The sequence below is a fragment of the Ranitomeya imitator genome, chromosome 4, assembly GCF_032444005.1.
Source record: "Ranitomeya imitator isolate aRanImi1 chromosome 4, aRanImi1.pri, whole genome shotgun sequence".
NCBI classification, from domain to species: domain Eukaryota; kingdom Metazoa; phylum Chordata; class Amphibia; order Anura; family Dendrobatidae; genus Ranitomeya; species Ranitomeya imitator.
In genome coordinates this window covers 606,311,650-606,333,635 of record NC_091285.1, presented here as the reverse complement: position 1 = coordinate 606,333,635, position 21,986 = coordinate 606,311,650, and the positions used below count along the sequence as shown (strand labels likewise).

Genomic DNA, 21,986 nt, shown 5'->3' with positions numbered 1-21,986 from the left:
TTCGAGTCGTTCGACGAACTCGAACAATTTTCTTAAAATTCGTCTGTTCGAGTTTCTGTTTGATAACTGTTCGTTCACCAAAAGCCTAACTTGATTTGCACATTAAAGCTGTTTATCATTGTTAATAGACTGTTTCAGTGCATAGTGGGTGGGGGGGGGGGGCAGGGGATAGATCTGTGCTGAAATAATGCCGATCTTCATTTTTTTTCTTTCCCGCATTTACAGTGGGGCGGTGCAGTCTCTCAGCCTATCAGCAGTGCACACACACATAGCAATGTGCATGTGATGCACACAAGCAAGGGCATGTGTCATTGGCTGTGTATGTCACATGTCCTTGCCCTATAAGAACAAGCCATTTGCCCTGTTGCCACCATTTCCTCACTGCTGCAGCTTAGTGTTAGATGGCACCGCTGCTGCTGTGGGCGCTATACAGCCTAAGAGGTTTTTTTTTAACGAATTTTCAGAGAGATAGGTTTAGGGAGTCGGGAGGAGTCGGAACTAGTTGTAATATCAGCCCTTTTCAGGGTAGGTTACAGCAGTTCATAGCACTGTTTGCCCGGCAGGTCTGTGCCAGTGCTGTGCAAGAGTTTGTCACAGCATTTGGTGTAATCGAGCTCAGCCAATCCTTTTGGGCTAGTAGCATTGTCTGATCATCATCTGAGTAGCCCGCCTGTGAAGCTAGCTACACCGCCTGTGTATCTCAATTTTTACTGCATCTAACCCAGTTACTAGTTTTGGGCCTAGGAGCAGTGTCTGCATGTCGGCAGAGTAGCCCACTTGTGAAACTAACTACACCGCCTGTGTATCTCTATTTTTACTGCATCTAATCCAGTTAATAGTTTTGGGCCTAGGAGCAGTGTCTGCACGACAGCAGAGTAGCCCACCTGTGAAACTAACTATACTGCCTGTGTATCTCTATTTTTACTGCATCTAATCCAGTTAATAGTTTTGGGCCTAGGAGCAGTGTCTGCACGACAGCAGAGTAGCCCACCTGTGAAACTAACTATACTGCCTGTGTATCTCTATTTTTACTGCATCTAATCCAGTTAATAGTTTTGGGCCTAGGAGAAGTGTCTGCATGTCAGCAGAGTAGCCCGCCTGTGAAACTAACTACACCGCCGGTGTATTTCTTTTTTTACTGCATCTAATCCAGGTAATAGTTTTGGGCCTTGGAGCAGTGTCTGCACGTCAGCAGAGTAGCCCGCCTGTGAAACTAGCTACACCGCCTGTGTATCTCAATTTTTACAGCATCTAATCCAGTTAATATTTTTGGGCCTAGGAGCAGTGTCTGCACGTCAGCAGAGTAGCCCGCCTTTGAAACTAACTACACCGCCTGTGTATCTCTCTTTTTACTGCATCTAACCCAGTTAATAGTTTTGGGCCTAGGAGCAGTGTCTGTACGTCAACAGAGTAGCCCGCCAGTGAAACTAACTACACTGCCTGTGTATCTCTATTTTTACTGCATCCAATCCAGTTAATAGTTTTGGGCCTAAAAGCAGTGTCTGCACGTCAGCACAGTGTGAAACTAACTACACCGCCTGTGTATCTCTATTTTTACTGCATCTAATCCAGTTAATAGTTTTGGGCCTAGGAGCTGTGTCTGCACGTCGGCAGAGTAGCCCGCTTGTGAAACTAACTACACCACCTGTGTATCTCTATTTTTACTGCATCTAATCCAGTTAATAGTTTTGGGCCTAGGAGCAGTGTCTGCACGTCAGCAGAGTAGCCCGCCTGTGAAACTAACTACACCGCCTGTGTATCTCTATTTTTACTGCATATAATCCAGTTAATAGTTTTGGGCCTAGGAGCAGTGTCTGCACGTCAGCAGAGTAGCCCGCCTGTGAAACTAACTACACCGCCTGTGTATCTCAATTTTTACTGCATCTGATCCAGTTATTACTTTAGGGCCTAGGAGCAGTGTCTGCACGTCAGCAGAGTAGCCCGCCTGTGAAGCAAACTATACTGCCTGTGTATCTCTATTTTTACTGCATCTAATCCAGTTAATAGTTTTGGGCCTAGTACCACAGTTTGGCCACTGAGTTCTGCTCGGTTTTCATCCATCGGTTGTTGTGCCAACAACTACAGATACAGAGTTGCCAATTATTTAAGCACTAAAATGAGTGGCAAAAGGCCTGCTGCTGGTGGAAAGGGAATAGGGTGTTGAAAAGGGAAAAAAAGGTTGTGTCCGTGGGGTAGATGGTAAAGCAACAGTAACATCTGCAGAAGAAAGACCATCTTCCAGCCAAAGTAAGATGTCTACTTCTTTTCGTGGACAATCTGATATGATCCCTTTCTTACGACCATCGCTACAAGCATCGCCAAAAATTCCAGATGAGGCACAAAAACAGCAGGTGCTTGAACGGATATCAAGTGCTCGTTCAAGTGGGCTCTCCTCCATGTCAACTTCAACATCACAACTACTCCAGTCCTCAGAGTTGTCACCCCAATCACACTTGCTTCCTCACAGCTCCCAAGTCTCCAGCCACCCGTCTGAGCATGGGGTAACACACATGGTTGAGTCTGTAGAGCTGTTTACACATACAATAGCATGGGAATCAGAGGTCTGCTCCAGAGCTTCTGTGAATCCAAACGAGGAAATGATCTGCACTGATGCCCAGAATCTTTGTGAGTCGGATCCAGGCCCAGATGAAGAAGGTTCTGAGCATAATGTAGACCCTCGTTCCCAAACTGGAACTCCTGTTGGTGGAGACAATGAGGAAGATGATGATGAGACTGAGATACCTGATTGGAACGAAAACTTGACTTTTCGGTCGGGACAGGAAGAGGTTGGCTCTAAGGACGATGGGTGTGAGAACACACAGGATGATGATGACGAGGTTGTAGACCCCACTTACTGTTAACCCCCAGTCTGCCAGTCCATGAGGTCAGCAGGGAAGGTGGAGGAGGATGCTTGTGACGAGTCTGACGACGAGGTAACGGTGCGCCTTCTTGGACAGAGACGGAGTACTGGAAGCACGTCTACAACTGCATCCTCAACCCCAACTGTGCCTCAGACTAGAAGTCGTGGTGGCTCTTCAGGTCGCACGGGCTCTAAGCCTTGCATAGCCTGGGCATTTTTTGACATTGCAAAGGATGACCCAACTCATGTTGTCTGTAAGATTTGTCAACAAAATCTCACTAGAGGACAAAAAATGACTAGCTTGAGTACTTCATGCATGAACCGTCACATGGATATGAGGCATAAGTTGCAGTGGGAAGCTCACTGTGCTACAATGCGGCCTAGTGGGCCGGGTCAACCACCATCTGGCCCATCAAGTGCATCCGCATCCTCTTCATCCTCTGTGACTGTGGGGACAGCAGTCGCACAGACCTTACACCTTTTTACCCACAACAGCCAGTGTGATCGGCAGGTCGTCAGGACATTTGCAAGTGGAAACACCTGCTGTTGTTGAGCGCTCTCTGACATTGACACCACATTTTGATCAAGGCAACATAACATCTCCGCCTGCACCTTCCTCACAGACCAGCAGTTTGCCGGGGACACCCTACTCAACTCCGTCAAAGCACAGCAGCCAGCCCTCAGTCCCTCAGATGTGGACAAGTAAAAGACCATTTCCTCCTAGCCATGACAAAGCTAAGAGGTTGAATTTCTCCATCTGCAAGCTGTTGGCTACAGAAATGCTGCCTTTCCACCTGGTGGACACAGAGGATTTTCGAGACCTTATGTCTGTCGCAGTGCCCCAGTACCAGATGCCCAGTCGCTACTACTTCTCAAAGAAAGCTGTGCCTGCGCTACACCAGTGTGTCGCACACATCACCGCTTCCTTGAGAAACTCTGTGTGTGACAGGGTGCATTTCACCACAGACACTTGGACGAGTAGACATGGTCAGGGGTGTTACATGTCGGTTTATACCTTGTGGCAATAAAAGGACTAGAAATAGGAAAAACCCAATGTGGCTAAACAAAGAAGTAAGACAGGCAATTAACAGTAAAAAGAAAGCATTTGCACTACTAAAACAGGATGGCACCATTGAAGCTCTAAAAAACTATAGGGAGAAAAATACTTTATCTAAAAAACTAATTAAAGCTGCCAAAAAGGAAACAGAGAAGCACATTGCTAAGGAGAGTAAAACTAATCCCAAACTGTTCTTCAACTATATCAATAGTAAAAGAATAAAAACTGAAAATGTAGGCCCCTTAAAAAATAGTGAGGAAAGAATGGTTGTAGATGACGAGGAAAAAGCTAACATATTAAACACCTTCTTCTCCACGGTATTCACGGTGGAAAATGAAATGCTAGGTGAAATCCCAAGAAACAATGAAAACCCTATATTAAGGGTCACCAATCTAACCCAAGAAGAGGTGCGAAACCGGCTAAATAAGATTAAAATAGATAAATCTCCGGGTCCGGATGGCATACACCCACGAGTACTAAGAGAACTAAGTAATGTAATAGATAAACCATTATTTCTTATTTTTAGTGACTCTATAGCGACAGGGTCTGTTCCGCAGGACTGGCGCATAGCAAATGTGGTGCCAATATTCAAAAAGGGCTCTAAAAGTGAACCTGGAAATTATAGGCCAGTAAGTCTAACCTCTATTGTTGGTAAAATATTTGAAGGGTTTCTGAGGGATGTTATTCTGGATTATCTCAATGAGAATAACTGTTTAACTCCATATCAGCATGGGTTTATGAGAAATCGCTCCTGTCAAACCAATCTAATCAGTTTTTATGAAGAGGTAAGCTATAGGCTGGACCACGGTGAGTCATTGGACGTGGTATATCTCGATTTTTCCAAAGCGTTTGATACCGTGCCGCACAAGAGGTTGGTACACAAAATAAGAATGCTTGGTCTGGGGGAAAATGTGTGTAAATGGGTTAGTAACTGGCTAAGTGATAGAAAGCAGAGGGTGGTTATAAATGGTATAGCCTCTAACTGGGTCGCTGTGACCAGTGGGGTACCGCAGGGGTCAGTATTGGGACCTGTTCTCTTCAACATATTCATTAATGATCTGGTAGAAGGTTTACACAGTAAAATATCGATATTTGCAGATGATACAAAACTATGTAAAGCAGTTAATACAAGAGAAGATAGTATTCTGCTACAGATGGATCTGGATAAGTTGGAAACTTGGGCTGAAAGGTGGCAGATGAGGTTTAACAATGATAAATGTAAGGTTATACACATGGGAAGAGGGAATCAATATCACCATTACACACTGAACGGGAAACCACTGGGTAAATCTGACAGGGAGAAGGACTTGGGGATCCTAGTTAATGATAAACTTACCTGGAGCAGCCAGTGCCAGGCAGCAGCTGCCAAGGCAAACAGGATCATGGGGTGCATTAAAAGAGGTCTGGATACACATGATGAGAGCATTATACTGCCTCTGTACAAATCCCTAGTTAGACCGCACATGGAGTACTGTGTCCAGTTTTGGGCACCGGTGCTCAGGAAGGATATAATGGAACTAGAGAGAGTACAAAGGAGGGCAACAAAATTAATAAAGGGGATGGGAGAACTACAATACCCAGATAGATTAGCGAAATTAGGATTATTTAGTCTAGAAAAAAGACGACTGAGGGGCGATCTAATAACCATGTATAAGTATATAAGGGGACAATACAAATATCTCGCTGAGGATCTGTTTATACCAAGGAAGGTGACGGGCACAAGGGGGCATTCTTTGCGTCTGGAGGAGAGAAGGTTTTTCCACCAACATAGAAGAGGATTCTTTACTGTTAGGGCAGTGAGAATCTGGAATTGCTTGCCTGAGGAGGTGGTGATGGCAAACTCAGTCGAGGGGTTCAAGAGAGGCCTGGATGTCTTCCTGGAGCAGAACAATATTGTATCATACAATTATTAGGTTCTGTAGAAGGACGTAGATCTGGGTATTTATTATGATGGAATATAGGCTGAACTGGATGGACAAATGTCTTTTTTCGGCCTTACTAACTATGTTACTATGTTATGTTACTATGGTGACTGGGCACTGGGTAACTACAGCGACATTAGGAGAAGGGGCTGCTGTCCAAGTCTTGCGGTCCCCACGAGTTGCTCACCGATCCTCTATATCTAGAAGTTCCTCCACTGCTTCTGCCTCCTCGACCTCCCCTCAGTCCTCTACCTGCACCCAAAGCCTGTCTGGTAATGCCACCCACGTTGTAACTGCGCAGACGGAATCCTGCACACCTCCTCACTATGCTGTCACCAGGGCTAAACGGCATCAGACAGTGTTTACATTGAAATGTCTGGGAAATGTGAGTCACACAGCTGAGGAGTTGTGGTCAGCTCTGAAGACCGAGTTCCATCAATGGTTGTCTCCACTCAACCTGCAGCCAGGGAAGGCTGTGTGCGACAATGCTGCAAACCTGGGTGCAGCCCTTGGCCGGGGCAATGTCACACACGTGCCTTGTATGGCTCACGTTTTGAACCTGGTTGTCCAGCAATTTTTGTCCCACTATCCCGGATCCCGGACTACATGGGCTTCTGCAGAGGGCACGGTCGCTGTGTGCTCACTTCCGCAATTCGCATCCCGCAGCTCAACGACTTACATCTCTACAGAAGTCATTGGGCCTGCCAGTTCACCGGCTGAAATGCGATGTGCCCACACGGTGGAATTCAACTCTGCACATGTTGCAGTGACTGTGGCAGCAACGACGAACCCATAGGGGTGGAGCCGCATATTCATTACTGTAATAAGCGGCACCACGTGACCGCTCTTACAGGACAAGCAGCGACGCTGAGAGTATGTAAGCGCCGAGGGAGCTGGGAGGGGGTGGGAGGGGGCAGATTACCGGCAACTTTATTTTAAAAACAAAAATAAATAAAAAAAAAGATTATTCATTCCTTCTTTCCAGCGAACGCTGCTGGGAAGAAGGGATGAATACCGGCTTCAGCACCGCACGCAGGGGACAGCGCTTAACTCTAGCGCTGTCTCCTGCACGGTCCGTGTGGTCCTCAGTCGGCACACGGGCAGCACACGGCTGCCGCACGTGTGCCACACTGATGTTCAACGTAAGCACACGGACACGGATAATTCCGGTACCGATTTTTCCGGTACCTGAATTATCTGGACGTGTGAGACTGGCCTTAGGACCGAAGATGATTGATAACGTTGACATACCCATGAGTAATCATCGTTCTCATTAAGAATTGATTGTCCAGTATGAAAGGACAAATAGGTGCCACATTGTCATGTCACTATTAATTGCTGTCAATACAGCTTCCATTTCACTAAAATATCCACCAGACCTATCATTACTTCCCATAAGGTTCATGTCATCGGAAATTCATTTTCCCATGTCTCTTTCTTGTCTTGCTCTTGACATTGTTTGACATTCATTTGTGAGAATCTTTCATTCCAGAAGTAATTGTGAAAGTAATTCTTATCTTCCTTGCTGGAAAAATACCATGATGTTATGTCCTGCCATTCCGATGGAGTTAACAAATGTTCATACTTGAGTTTCTTAATTCAATAATATAGCTTGGAGAGACATATTAGACATTCATATATTACATAGTCATTCTCATGTGCAGTCATGTTTTCAGGAGATTAGGTGAGAACCGAGAATCTCCAGTCCAGGGTCAAGTTCGATTACGTTACCCAGTAGTAATATCACTGTATACTACCTATACACAAAGATGGAAGCGCTGTTCCCCAGGCGGTAAGAAGCACCAGATAGCAGGTAATACATCTATATGCTAATCAGTTATTTACTGTGGGATTTGTGATTTCAGATCTGAACAAAATAGACAAACGGAGATTTGTGATTCCAGATCTGTTATGTTTTATATTTTACTGAGGAGTTAAAGAAATTGATTAAAACTATTACATGTCATGCAAGAAAAACAAAATTGATTTTTAGAATTAATCTCCACCTTTAGCACTGGGCGTTTTTGCACAGAATCAGTTTATAATTTATCGGTTTCATTGTTTTTCTGTTACATGTCCACATTTCTCACATAGGCATAAACTCAGGCCTCATTCAGAAGTGATAAGAGAGGAAAAATAGAGCATTTTTCATCAGTGTCCTGGATCAGCTTTTCATCCATTTTTGATCCATGTGTCCGTTTTTAGCATCCGTGTTTAGCAACCATTTTACTTATATGCAAAAAATAATTCCAAGCGTCTCCCAACCATTACACATTAAAAAAATAAATAACACACTCAGATGACACATGGATGGTATTCATGTTCTGTCAATTTTTTGTTTTACAGACACATTTATTTGAATGGGCGAATTTGATTCATGCGTCATATCAAGAACGGACATTTCTGCTAAAAATCTTTTTATTGCATATTTTTCAATTTTTATGCTGGATACAGCCAGGTTCTTTATTGTTGGTTAGGTAAATTGTGGTATCTGCCCTTGTGGGGTGACCTTCTATAGTGCTGAGCAGACCACTTGATCTAATAGTATAGGCATCACTAATAGGATGTAAGCCTTCCACTGTGCGCTACAGTGTGTGTTAGTATTACCAGCGCCCTATACAAGCCTCATCTATGTGTATTTTTAATTCTAGACAACCATCACCTCCATGAATTGGTAGGTTTATGAGTGTATGTTTCATTAGTATTATACACCTGTTCTGCCCAATCAGACCCCTATGCTAAAGGGGTTTTCTGGTGTCCATCCTATGACAGATCCGGAGCACCATCGTTTTTTCAGCTCTTATGATAAAACTGTTAACATAGAAAAACGAAAAAAAAAAACATGAAGAGCAGACTCACCAAAACCTTGTCAAATGACAAATGCACTCGCAGGGTGCAGCAGGCCCCTGATAATAAATGCTAAAGCAGCACAGGTGCAAGCTACCGATGAGAGCAACCACCCGCTCACCCAAACATTAGAGGGGCTGGCCACTTAGTAGCAAAAATGCACACAGGTAAGGCTTGCATAAGACACTATTCACACAGATAAATGTCATGCACAGTGTCTGGACAATCTATTGCTCACGCCCATAGTATTAGCAGGCGGGCCATCCAGCACTATACAGACATGGCCAAAAGTATTGACACCTCTGCAATTCTGTCAGACAATACTCACTTCTTCCTGAAAATGATTGCAAACACAAATTATTTGGTATTATTATCTTCATTTCATTTGTCTTAAATGAAAAAACACAAAAGAGAATGAAGCAAAAAGCAAAACATTGATCATTTCACACAAAACTCCAAAAATGGGCCAGACAAAAGTATTGGCACCCTCAGCCTAAAACTTGGTTGCACAACCTTTAGCCAAAATAACTGCGACCAACCGCTTCCGGTAACCATCAATGAGTTTCTTACAATGCTCTGCTGGAATTTTAGACCATTCTTCTTTGGCAAACTGCTCCAGGTCCCTGATATTTGAAGGGTGCCTTCTCCAAACTGCCATTTTTCGATCTCTCCACAGGTGTTCTATGGGATTCAGGTCTGGACTCATTGCTGGCCACCTTAGAAGTCTCCAGTGCTTTCTCTCAAACCATTTTCTAGTGCTTTTTGAAGTGTGTTTTGGGTCATTGTCCTGCTGGAAGACCCATGACCTCTGAGGGAGACCCAGCTTTCTCACACTGGGCCCTACATTATGCTGCAAAATTTGTTGGTAATCTTCAGACTTCATTATGCCAAAAAGATGATAAAAAGTGCAAAAATGATGAAAAATTAAATAATATATATAATACATTAGATGAGGTATTAGTTACAATTTTGGCCAAAATGGATAAGCTTACAACCCAACGTCAAGGGTCCTCATCAACTTGCAAGTCCTACTCTAATATCAAAAACAGCTAACATAGAAAAACTCAAAAAAAACACAACATGAAGAGCAGACTCACCAAAACCTTGTCAAATGACAAATGCACTCGCAGGGTGCAGCAGGCCCCTGATAATAAATGCTAAAGCAGCACAGGTGCAAGCTACCGATAAGCAACCACCCACTTGCCCAAACATTAGAGGGGTGATGATAAAACTGAAAATAAATGTTTAGTGCAGATATGATCCCAATCACATTATACTCTATACTGAGTTTGCCATATAAACAGTATGATTAAAATCAAAGAGTCACCACTGCTAAGAAAAGAAATCCCGGCACCCAAGTGTTGATTAATACTCATTTAATGGAAGTTCACTCAAGAATTTTCAGCCCATCCCACAATTGCCAAAAGCCTAGGATGGGCTGAAACGTCTTGAATGAACTTCCATTAAATGAGCATTAATCAACACTTGGGTGCTGGGATTTATTTTTCTTCACTAACATATAAACTGTGCCATCAGCTCATTAACTCACCCTAGTGGCAGACACACTAAGACTTAGAACAGTGCCCTAGAGAGGCCATGTCTAAACCCTGAGCTACAATAGGTCAGCTTTGTGTAGTAACTTACAATGTGTTTGGCAGATTTAACTTGATTTTATTGCATGTTTTGACCTTGGATGTTATGTGAGTTCATACATTGCTACACCCTCCTTTACAACTTTTTTTTTTTCTACGCTTGTGAAATTAAGCATGTAGCTTTCTTTCTTACAATCATATTACCTGAAGCTTGTTGACAGATAATGATACAGAGTGGAAACGGTTATGGGATTCATTACCGTTTTCTAATTCTGAGACCATGACTAATTAATTGACGAAAAGAAAATAGGTGTTGCTCCTCATACTCTAGTAATATTGCAGTCAATGTTGTGCTGATGTAATTGTAAAGTTCAGTAGGTGATTTGAGATCAAAGTTTTGGAGTGTCATGTAATGATACCAGGCTTTTCTTCTGATTTTCTTCTAATTTTTCCTTCAGTGTTAGAATAGACATAATATATACCCTATGTGATCATCTAAATAACACCAGCCATTACAAAAGACCATTTGTGCCCTGTCTTTAGACCTGATGTTATACAGATTGAGAGCACAAGACTTGGACCATCTAAACATCATCAATAGGTATAAATTATTTTATGGATAAAAAAGCATATTTTAATCTTGAAGGCTTTCTTAGTCTTATAAGAACTGAAACAGTTCAAAGACAATTATAAGACTAATTTTTACTAAGAATCAAGACTCCATTAAATTAGGACTGAAGCACATTATGTAATTATACCTTGTGATTTTTGCCATCTCATTACGGCTTAAAGTATTCAGCACAGAACAATCTCCAATGCGCTTTTTAATCCACAGCTCGTACCCGATACGGGTATACAGAAGAAGCATGGCAGCAAGGGGCACTAAGAACAGGGCCACCAGGATAAATATGGCATAGGCTCTGCGCAGGGCAGCATCACTCCATGATTCAAGGCAACATACATGGTACAAGTTGTAGAGTAAGTCATATTTCACCTGCAAGACAAAATGATAAAGAGGAAATATTTAAAGCATAATGATTGTAGAATGTATAGAGTTTCCAACCAATTACAGACCTTTCTATCTTTATCGTTTTGCACATTTTGCTAAAGGGTTGCTCTAATTTTCTTTAGAAGCTCACTGCTCCTTTCCCTCCAAGCTTCCTGTTTGTCAGAGATTGTGTGCTCCTGAAGAGTGACATGATCGTGGAACTGGTCTAATCTGTGGACTCTCGTATGCTACCAGCAGATGGATCTAGCATGCTGCTTGCTTCAGAACATCACTTCCAGACTGCATACAGTGCGCAAGCATGTGCTTCTTGCCTAGGAAACCAGACACTCCATAGGTTGGGCCAGTAACCCCAGCAGTGATTGGTAAATTATAGAAATAAAAATCCCCCTATTCTTGACAATAGAGAGGATTTTTAATCAGCAGTAAATTGAAATTGCTCATAGTAAACATTCAATTAATTATTAATATATGATAACAAAACCCGATGGTGGTGACAGGAGGCATCACAACCACTTGATGACCACATGTAGACATCTTGTCACGACCTCGGATACTTACCTGCCTTCTCCCATCTCTCGGCGCGCTCCTGACTCGGTCCCTCACCGCTCCTCCTCTGTCTTTTCTGGATCTCGGCGCATTGCTTCCTCGCGCATGTGCAGTCGCGCCTCCTCCGCTGCTGGGTTTCCTGAGAGGTCGCAACCTGGTGGCTCCTCCGCAATATGGCAGCGCCCATCGGGTATTTCTTCCTGGCGTCTTGTTAGTTAAGACGCCTGTGCTTCTTAGGGAAATTCGTTGCATTTCTTGCCAGTGCCTTCTTTATCCTCAGGCCCCTTTTTGTCTCTGCTGTTCTAGCCCTGTGTCCCTGCCGTTCCAGTCCTGTGTCTCTGCCATGCCTGCCCAGAGTCTCTGCCGTGCCAGCCCAGAGTCTCTGCTGTGCATGCCTTGTGTCACTACTGTGCCAGTCTTGTGCCACTGCTGCACTCGCCCAGTGTCTCTGCCATTCCAGTCCAGTGTCTCTGCCATGCCTGCCCAGAGTCTCTGCTATGCCTGCCTTGTGTCTCTGCCATTCCAATCCTGTGTCTCTGCCGTGCCAGCCCAGAGTGTCTGCCGTGCCTGCCTTGTGTCTCTGCCATTCTAGTCCCGTGTCCCTGCCATTCCTGCCCTGTGTCTCTGCCGTGCCAGCCCAGAGTCTCTGCTGTGCCTGCCTTGTGTCACTACTGTGCCAGCCTTGTGCCACTGCTGCACTCACCCTGTGCTTCTGCCATACCAGTCCTGTGTCTCTGTCATTCTTGCCCGGTGTCTCTGCTGCATCTGTCCTGTGTCTCTGTAGTGCCACTCCTGTGCCTCAATCGTACCAGTCAGGCATCAAGTCTTGTCTCCCAGCTCTCCCTGCTTCTGTCCGTTATCTTTGGTCCTCTGTCTCTTTTCCTCTCCTCCTTGTAGCTGCCCCTTTGGCTCTAGCAGTTGTGTCTCCATCCCCTTGGGCCTGCTCCTAACGCTCCCTATGTAGGGGGTGGTTCTATCTGGCACGCTCATCCTCGCCTCGGGGGCTCTAGAGCCACGACCCAGGGGATCCACTTTTGGGCTCTTCCTGAATCCTAATAGTAAACACAGGCCATGGACCCCGCTGGAGCTTCTGCCGCTCAGAAAGAGCTGGTATTTTTACGGGAGAATCAGACCCATATCATGTCCTTCATGAAAACAATGGACACCCGACTCTCCTCGCTTCAGTCTACGGATCCTGGGAATGCTTCTCAGCTAGCTGGCCTACAGCAGGAGTTAGCTCAGCTCAGCAGTGAGACACCCAGGCCCATATTCTTAGTTATATGGCTTCGATAAATGACCGGCTGCTCTCTTTGCAGTTGGCCGCTTCTACATCTGCCTCAGCTTCCGCTCCCCACCCTCCTCCCTGTTTGGCTAAACCACCTCGGTACAGTGGTGATCCCAAACTGTGTCGGGGTTTTCTTAATCAATGCTGCCTCCATTTTGAACTTTTGCCCCAGCAATACCCCACTGATCGGGCAAAAGAAGCCTTTTTGATTTCCCATCTGGAGGGGGACTCCTTGGCATGGGTTAATCCTCTCTGGGAGCAAGACTATCCCATAGTCTCCCAGTTGTCTGTATTCTTGGAGACTTTTCATCGTGTTTTCGATGATCCGGGACGTCTGCCCTCTACTACTGAGGCTTTCTTTAACCTCCACCAAAGGTCCCTAATTGTAGGCCAGTACGCTATTCAGTTTCGTACTCTGTCATCTGATTTAGGCTGGAATAATGAGGCATTGGTGGGTGCCCTCAGGCGGGGACTCTCTGGTCATATATAAGACGAACTTGCACGTCGTGACACCCCAAATGTCTTGGAGGATTTGATTTCCCTGGCTACCTGTACTGATCTTCATTTCCAGGATCGTGCCAGAGAGAGGAGACTTCTTCACCGTTCACCTTCCACTCATAGACTGTCCAGTCCTAGATCCAGCATGTCCTCCACGGCGTCTGCTCCTGAGCCAATGCAAGTCGATCGTCTCAGGATGTCGGAACAATGATGTAAGGAGAAACGTACTCAGGGTCTTTGCTTTTATTGCGAAAGTGCCTCCCATCTGCTGTGAGCTTGTCCAGAGTGTCCAGAAAACTTCTTCGCCTAGGTCAGGTAAGAGAGGCCTCCCGAGGTGTATGTGATACCTCTCTACCTCTTACTTTATCTGTTTTATTGTATGTTGATGGTAAAGGTTTTTCAGTAGCCGCTTATGTAGATTCAGCTGCTGCGGGGAATTTTATTAGGCTTGAGGAGGTCCTTAAATTCTCTGTTCCTGTGAGGACTTTGGAAAATCCCTGCATCCATAGATGGTAAACCTTTACAGGAGACCATTACTCAAGTTTAACATGAGTTGGAGCTTCTAGTAGGAGCTTTGCATAGGGAGAAAATTGCAATTTATGTTTTGGCCGGTCTCTCTCATCCGGTACTTCTTGGTCTTCCATGGTTAAGGAACCACGAGCCCTCTTTAGATTGGCATAATGGTAATATTTTGCACTGGGGAGAGTTCTGCCAGGGGAGTTGTCTGCTGCCATTGCGTCCAGTAGGTGCTTCTTCTCCATCTTCTTTCTCTTCCGGATTGCCCTGCGTCTATAGTTCCTTCTCGGATGTTTTCGACAAAAGGGAGGCTGAGAGTATTCCTCCACACCGACTCTTCGACTGCCCCATTGATCTCGTTCCTGGAGCTACTCCTCCTAGAGGAAGAATCTACCCCCTCTCGCCTACAGAGATGCAAGCCATGTCGGAATATGTTCAAGAGAATCTTGCCAAGGGTTTCATTTGGACGTCCTCTTCTCCTGCTGGAGCAGGCTTCTTCTTCATAAAGAAAAAGGATGTTTCTCTCCGTCCTTGTATTGATTACAGAGGCCTAAACAACATTACAGTGAAGAACAAATACCCGCTGCCACTTATTCCTGAGCTCTTCGATCGCTTGAGGGGAGCACAGATATTTACCAAGCTTGATCTGCGTGGAGCTTATAATCTCATTCGAATTTGTGCTGGGGATGAGTGGAAGACCGCATTCAACACTCGTGACAGTCACTATGAGTATTTAGTTATGCTGTTTGGCCTCTGCAACGCTCCTGTTGTATTCCATGAGTTCGTAAATGATGTGTTCGGGAAACTCCTCTACTCCAGTGTCGTGGTCTATCTAGACAACATTCTCATCTTTTCTCCTAATCTCTCCACCCATAGACGAGACGTTCGTCAAGTTTTGCAATGCCTAAGGGAGAATCATCTTTTTTCTAAGATCGAAAAGTGCATCTTCGAGCAGTCCTCTCTGCCCTTTCTTGGTTTCATTGTCTCGAAGTCTGGTCTGGAGATGGATCCTGAGAAGTATCTGCTGTTCTCAACTGGCATCGTCCTCTTGGAATAAAAGCAACCCAACGTTTTCTTGGCTTTTCCAATTATTATAGACAGTTCATCCCCCACTTTTCTGCGATTGCCAAGCCAATATCTGCTCTGGTTTGCAAAGGAACCAACTCCAATCGTTAGACCTCTGAAGCTGAAGATGCTTTCCAGACTCTGAAGCAAAAGTTCGCTGCTGCTCCTGTGCTTCATCGCCCAGATGCATATAGCCATTTATCCTCGAGGTCGATGCATCATCTGTTGGAGCTGGTGCCGTTCTTTTGCAAAGATCTTCCTCTAACCACTTGGTTACTTGTGGCTTCTTCTCCAAAGCCTTCACCTCTCCTGAATGAAATTATTCTTTTGGAGACAAGGAATTACTAGCTATCAAGTTAGCCTTAGAGGAATGGCATTATCTTCTTGAAGGAGCCATTTATCCTTTTATCATATACACAAGTCACAAGAATTTAGCCTATCTCCAGTCAGCCCAAAGGCTCAATCCACGGTAAGCTAGGTGGTCTCTGTTCTTCGGACGGTTTGACTTTGAACTTCATTTTCGACCCGGCAATAAGAACGTCAAGGCGGATGCACTTTCCAGATCTTTTTTGCCAATGGACGTTAAGGTGGGCTCGACACATATCATCGATCCAGCTAGGAATATCACTCTATCTCTCCTGAGAGTGACCTCTCCACCACCTGGCAAGACGTTAGTTCTGGATCAAGACAGAGAGAGAGTTTTGCGTTGGGGACATTCTTCCAAGATTGCAGGTCATGTTGGAGTCAAGAAGACACTCTTTCTTATCTCTTGCCATTATTGGTGGCGGCTGGGGTCTGTACGGGCCTCTCAGGGTTCTGTGCAGGCCTGCCGGGGGTCTGTAGGGGCCTCTTGGGGGTCTGTGCGTGCCTGCCGGGGGTCTTTGTGTGTGTGTGCAGGCATTGTCGGATGGGACTACAAGTCCCATTGGGCTACACCTGCTACAATGACAGTGATTGACACATTAGCCAATGATGGGACAGTAGTAGTCCCATCATCCGGCTAATGTGTTGAACGTAAGAAAAACCAACACAAACATACATACTACATACTACATACATACTACATACAGTGGGGCAAAAAAGTATTTAGTCAGTCAGCAATAGTGCAAGTTCCACCACTTAAAAAGATGAGAGGCGTCTGTAATTTACATCATAGGTAGACCTCAACTATGGGAGACAAACTGAGAAAAAAAAATCCAGAAAATCACATTGTCTGTTTTTTTTAACATTTTATTTGCATATTATGGTGGAAAATAAGTATTTGGTCAGAAACAAACATTCAAGATTTATGGCTCTCACAGACCTGTAACTTCTTCTTTAAGAGTCTCCTCTTTCCTCCACTCATTACCTGTAGTAATGGCACCTGTTTAAACTTGTTATCAGTATAAAAAGACACCTATGCACACCCTCAAACAGTCTGACTCCAAACTCCACTATGGTGAAGACCAAAGAGCTGTCAAAGGACACCAGAAACAAAATTGTAGCCCTGCACCAGGCTGGGAAGACTGAATCTGCAATAGCCAACCAGCTTGGAGTGAAGAAATCAACAGTGGGAGCAATAATTAGAAAATGGAAGACATACAAGACCACTGATAATCTCCCTCGATCTGGGGCTCCACGCAAAATCCCACCCCGTGGGGTCAGAATGATCACAAGAACGGTGAGCAAAAATCCCAGAACCACGCGGGGGGACCTAGTGAATGAACTGCAGAGAGCTGGGACCAATGTAACAAGGCCTACCATAAGTAACACACTACGCCACCATGGACTCAGATCCTGCAGTGCCAGACGTGTCCCACTGCTTAAGCCAGTACATGTCCGGGCCCGTCTGAAGTTTGCTAGAGAGCATTTGGATGATCCAGTGATCCAGAGGAGTTTTGGGAGAATGTCCTATGGTCTGATGAAACAAAACTGGAACTGTTTGGTTGAAACACAACTTGTCGTGTTTGGAGGAAAAAGAATACTGAGTTGCATCCATCAAACACCATACCTACTGTAAAGCATGGTGGTGGAAACATCATGCTTTGGGGCTGTTTCTCTGCAAAGGGGCCAGGACGACTGATCCGGGTACATGAAAGAATGAATGGGGCCATGTATCGTGCAAACCTCCTTCCATCAGCAAGGGCATTGAAGATGAAACGTGGCTGGGTCTTTCAACATGACAATGATCCAAAGCACACCGCCAGGGCAACGAAGGAGTGGCTTCGTAAGAAGCATTTCAAGGTCCTGGAGTGGCCTAGCCAGTCTCCAGATCTCAACCCTATAGAAAACCTTTGGAGGGAGTTGAAGGTCCGTGTTGCCAAGCGAAAAGCTAAAAACATCACTGCTCTAGAGGAGATCTGCATGGAGGAATGGGCCAACATACCAACAACAGTGTGTGGCAACCTTGTGAAGACTTACAGAAAACGTTTAACCTCTGTCATTGCCAACAAAGGATATATTACAAAGTATTGAGATGAAATTTTGTTTCTGACCAAATACTTATTTTCCACCATAATATGCAAATGAAATGTTAAAAAAAACAGACAATGTGATTTTCTGGATTTTTGTTTTCTCAGTTTGTCTCCCATAGTTGAGGTCTACCTATGATGTAAATTGCAGACGCCACTCATCTTTTTAAGTGGTGGAACTTGCACTATTGCTGACTGACTAAATACTTTTTTGCCCCACTGTACATGCAACATACATACTACATACATACTACACACATACTACATACAGACATACAACATACTACATACATACTACATACCATATACATACAACATACATAAAACATACATACTACATACATACTACATACATACAACATGCATACATACTACATACATACTACATACAATACATTGATACATTACATACAATACATACATATAGACATACAGTACATATAACATAGAGTACATACTCACCATCACTTGTCACTTTGTTCCCCAAAGCCAGTGTCATCTGTAAAAAATATTAAAATAGCAAACAAACAATATACTCCTTGATCTGCAGAAATCCATGAGTGTCCCATGACGTTCTCCCATGGAGAGCAGCAGCATCAGCTGATGCGACCGCTCTCTAGGGGCTCCTGGAATACAATGACGGGAGGAAGGTATCCTTCTGCACTGTATTCCTCCGCCACTGTAAAAAATAGTCCCTAGTCTCACTTTTGGCATTGCTGTGTGAGAAAGTTCCCATGCAGCTTTTTGCCATAAAGTGAGACCAGTGAACTACAGTAACCTCTCAGTGATGAACTGCAGGAGCCATTGTCTCCTGTCAGTGTGTAACTGAAGGTCCTATAGAGCAGTGACATCACCCGATGTCACTGTTCTATAGGGGAGATCCTCGTGGGACACTTAATTGGACTGCGTCAGACAGGGAGTATACGGTTTATTATTTTATGTTTTTTGCAGCCGCTGAAGTATGGTAAGTATGGTGAAATTAAGAATAATAAAATACTTTTTTCTGGCTGTGTCTTTATTTTGTTTTTAACTCTTTCACTACTCTAGGATTAATAATGGATAGGCGTCTTATTGATGCCTCTCCATTATTAACCCGGCTTAATGTCACTTTACAACAGCAAGGTGACATTAACCCCTTATTAACCCATATCCCACCGCTACTCGGGAGTGGGAAGAGAGGGGCTAAGTGCCAGAATTGGCGCATCTTACCGATGCGCCATTTCTGGGGCGGCTCCGGACTGGTATTTGTAGCCGGGGGGCCAATATCCATGGCCCATCTCTAGGCTATGAATATCAGCCCGCAGCTGTCTGTGTAGCCTTTCTGGCTATAAAACATAGGGGGACCCCACGTCATTTTTTTGGGGGGTCCCCCTATTTTAATAGCCAGTAAAGGCTATGCAGACAGCTGCGGGCTGATATTCATAGCTTGGGAGGGGCCATGGGTATTAACCCCGTCCCAGGCTACAAATATTGGCCCCCGGCCGTCAGCTTTCCCACTCTGGCGCAGAAAATTGCACGGGAGCCCACGCCATTTTTTTCCCGTTTTTTTCTTTATGTTCATTAATCAACATCGGCCGATCTATGGATATATCTATCTATAGATATATCTGTAGATACATAGATGTTTCTATCCATATATCTATCTGGCTAATGTCACACATAAGGTTTTTGCCGTCAGGCACAATCCGGCGAGTTTTGAAAAAAAAGCGATCCTTTTTTTTCTGCTGGATCCGTTTTTTCTCATAGAGTTGTATTAGCGCCGGATTGCGCCTGATGGCCACACGTTTCATCTGTTTTTTGCCGGATCCATCAAAAAAAGCTGTTTCCGCCAGACGGAAAACACATACAGAGAAGAGGTTTTTCTATCCGGGGAAAAACGTATGAAACTGAGATGTGAAATGATGAATCCGGCCTCCGAATCCGTTATTTCATGCATGTTTCCATTCAAATCATGCACATTTTCCCTTTATTTATTTCCAAAAAAAAACTGCATCAAAACCGTGCAAAAACCGCACTAAAAACTGCATCAAAACTGCATCAAAAATGTATCAAATACGCATTAAAACTACACCAAAAACTGCATCAAAACTGCATAAAAAAGCACAAAAGTTTTGATGCAGTTTTTGGTGCAGTTTTTGATGCAGTTTTGATGCGGTTTTTGATGCGGTTTTTGATGCAGTTTTGGTGCAATTATGATGCAGTTTTTGGTGCGGTTTTTGGTGCAGTTTTGATGCATTTTTTGGTGCAGTTTTTGATGCAGTTTTGATGCAGTTTTTGGTGCAGTGAGGGTATGTGCACACGTAGAATGATCCTCTGCGGATTTTTCCCCAGCGGATTTGATAAATCTGCGAGGCAAAAACTGTGCATTTTTCCTGCGGATTTATTGCGGATTTACCGCGGTTTTTGTGCGGACTCCACTGCGGTTTTACACCTGCGGATTCCTATTATGGAGCAGGTGTAAAACCGCTCCCGATTCCACACAAAGAATTGACATGCTACGGTATGTAAACTGCTGCGTTTCCGCGCGTTTTTTTCTGCAGCATATGCACTGCGGACTGCGTTTCCCATAGGTTTACATTGTATTGTAAACGCATGGGAAACCGCTGCGGACCTGCAGCTGTAGAAGCGCTGCGGATCCCCAGCAAAATCCGCATCGGGTGCACATAGCCTTATGATGCAGTTTTTGGTGCGGTTTTCATGCAGTTTTTGGTGTGGTTTTTGATGCGTTTTTATGCAGTTTTTTGTGCACTTTTGATGCAGTTTTTGGAAATAAATAAACGCAAAATGTGCATGATTCGAATGGAAACATGCATGAAAAAATGGATTCGGAGGCCGTATTCATCATTTCACATCTCAATTTCATACGTTTTTCGCCGGATCCATCGCTGTGCGTTTTTTCGCCGGACAGAAAAACCTTTCCTCTGTATGTGTTTTCTGTCCGGCGGAAACAACTTTCTTGACGGATCTGGCAAAAAACGGATGAAACGTGTGGCCATCAGGAGCAATCCGGCACTAATACAACTCTATGAGAAAAAACGGATCCAGCAGAAAAAAAACGGATCTTTTTTTTCAAAACTCGCCAGATAGTGCCTGACGGCAAAGACCTGATGTGTGAAATTAGCCAGATAGATATATGGAAAGAAACATTTATGTATCTGTGGCCAATGTTGATTAATGAATATAAATAAAACAGCTGGGAAAAAAAAATGGCGTGGGCTCCCGCGCACTTTTCTGCACCAGAGGGGGAAAGCTGACTGCCGGGGGCCAAAATTTGTAGCCTGGGAGGGGGTTAATACCCATGGCCCCTCTCAGGCTATGAATATCAGCCCGCAGCTGTCTGCATAGCCTTTACTGGCTATTAAAATAGGGGGACCCCCCAAAAAAAATGATGTGGGGTCCCCTATATTTTATAGCCAGAAAGGTTACACAGACAGCTGCGGGCTGATATTCATAGCCTAGAGAGTGGCCAAGGATATTGGCCCCCACCCCGGCTACAAATACCAGCCTGCAGCCGCCCCAGAAATGGCGCATCTGAAAGATGCGCCAATTCCGGCACTTAGCCCCTCTCTCCCCACTCCCGAGTAGCGGTGGGATATGGGGTAATAAGGGGTTAATGCCACCTTGCTATTGTAAGGTGACATTAAGCCGGGTTAATAATGGAGAGACTATTACTGTCCCATCATGGGCTAATGTGTCAATCACTGTCATTGTAGCAGGCATAGCCCGATGGGACTTGTTGCCTGCACACATGCACAAAGACCCCCGAGAGGCCCGCACAGACCTCCAAGAGGCCCGTACAGACCCCCGGCAGGCCCGCACAGACCCCCTAGAAGCCCGTACTGACCCTTGGCAGGCCCGCACAGACCCCCGAGAGGCCTGTATAGACCCCTGACGGTCACGCCCAGACCCCGCCTGCACACACAGACATGCAGTCTCCGCCCATGCACCGCCCACACTCACTCCATCATGACATCATTTGAGCAGCTAATCATAGCCATGCCATTAGTTAACATGGCTAACATGCCTAGCAGGATGTACCCACACTTCTTAGGATCCTCATTGGCTGAATAGAATAAAACTGGCTCATTGCATTATGGGAACGTCCGATTCCGGTATTCGATATTGTAAAAGTATTCAATACTCAGTATTGGAACTCCGATACAGCGAATATCGGCCGATACCCGATATTGCAGCATTGGAATGCTCAACACTACTTATCACCCACAATCCAACTGCCAAGTGGAACGAGTCAATAAAGTTCTAACTTCCTACCCCCGGCACTTCTCCAATGCTCACCAGGATGACTGGGTCTCTCTTCTCCCATTCGCTTATAACAATC

General features: G+C 44.8%; 1 protein-coding gene across 1 annotated transcript in view; it reads right to left on the bottom strand.

Moving 5' to 3' along the window:
* LOC138674289 (pyroglutamylated RF-amide peptide receptor-like) overlaps positions 1 to 21,986 on the bottom strand; it is a 469,095-nt gene that overhangs the window by 12,832 nt on the left and 434,277 nt on the right. The window contains exon 4 of the mRNA XM_069762153.1: positions 11,037 to 11,272. Within this exon, the coding sequence (XP_069618254.1) occupies positions 11,037 to 11,272 (236 nt within the window). The remainder of the gene's footprint in view (positions 1 to 11,036; positions 11,273 to 21,986) is intronic.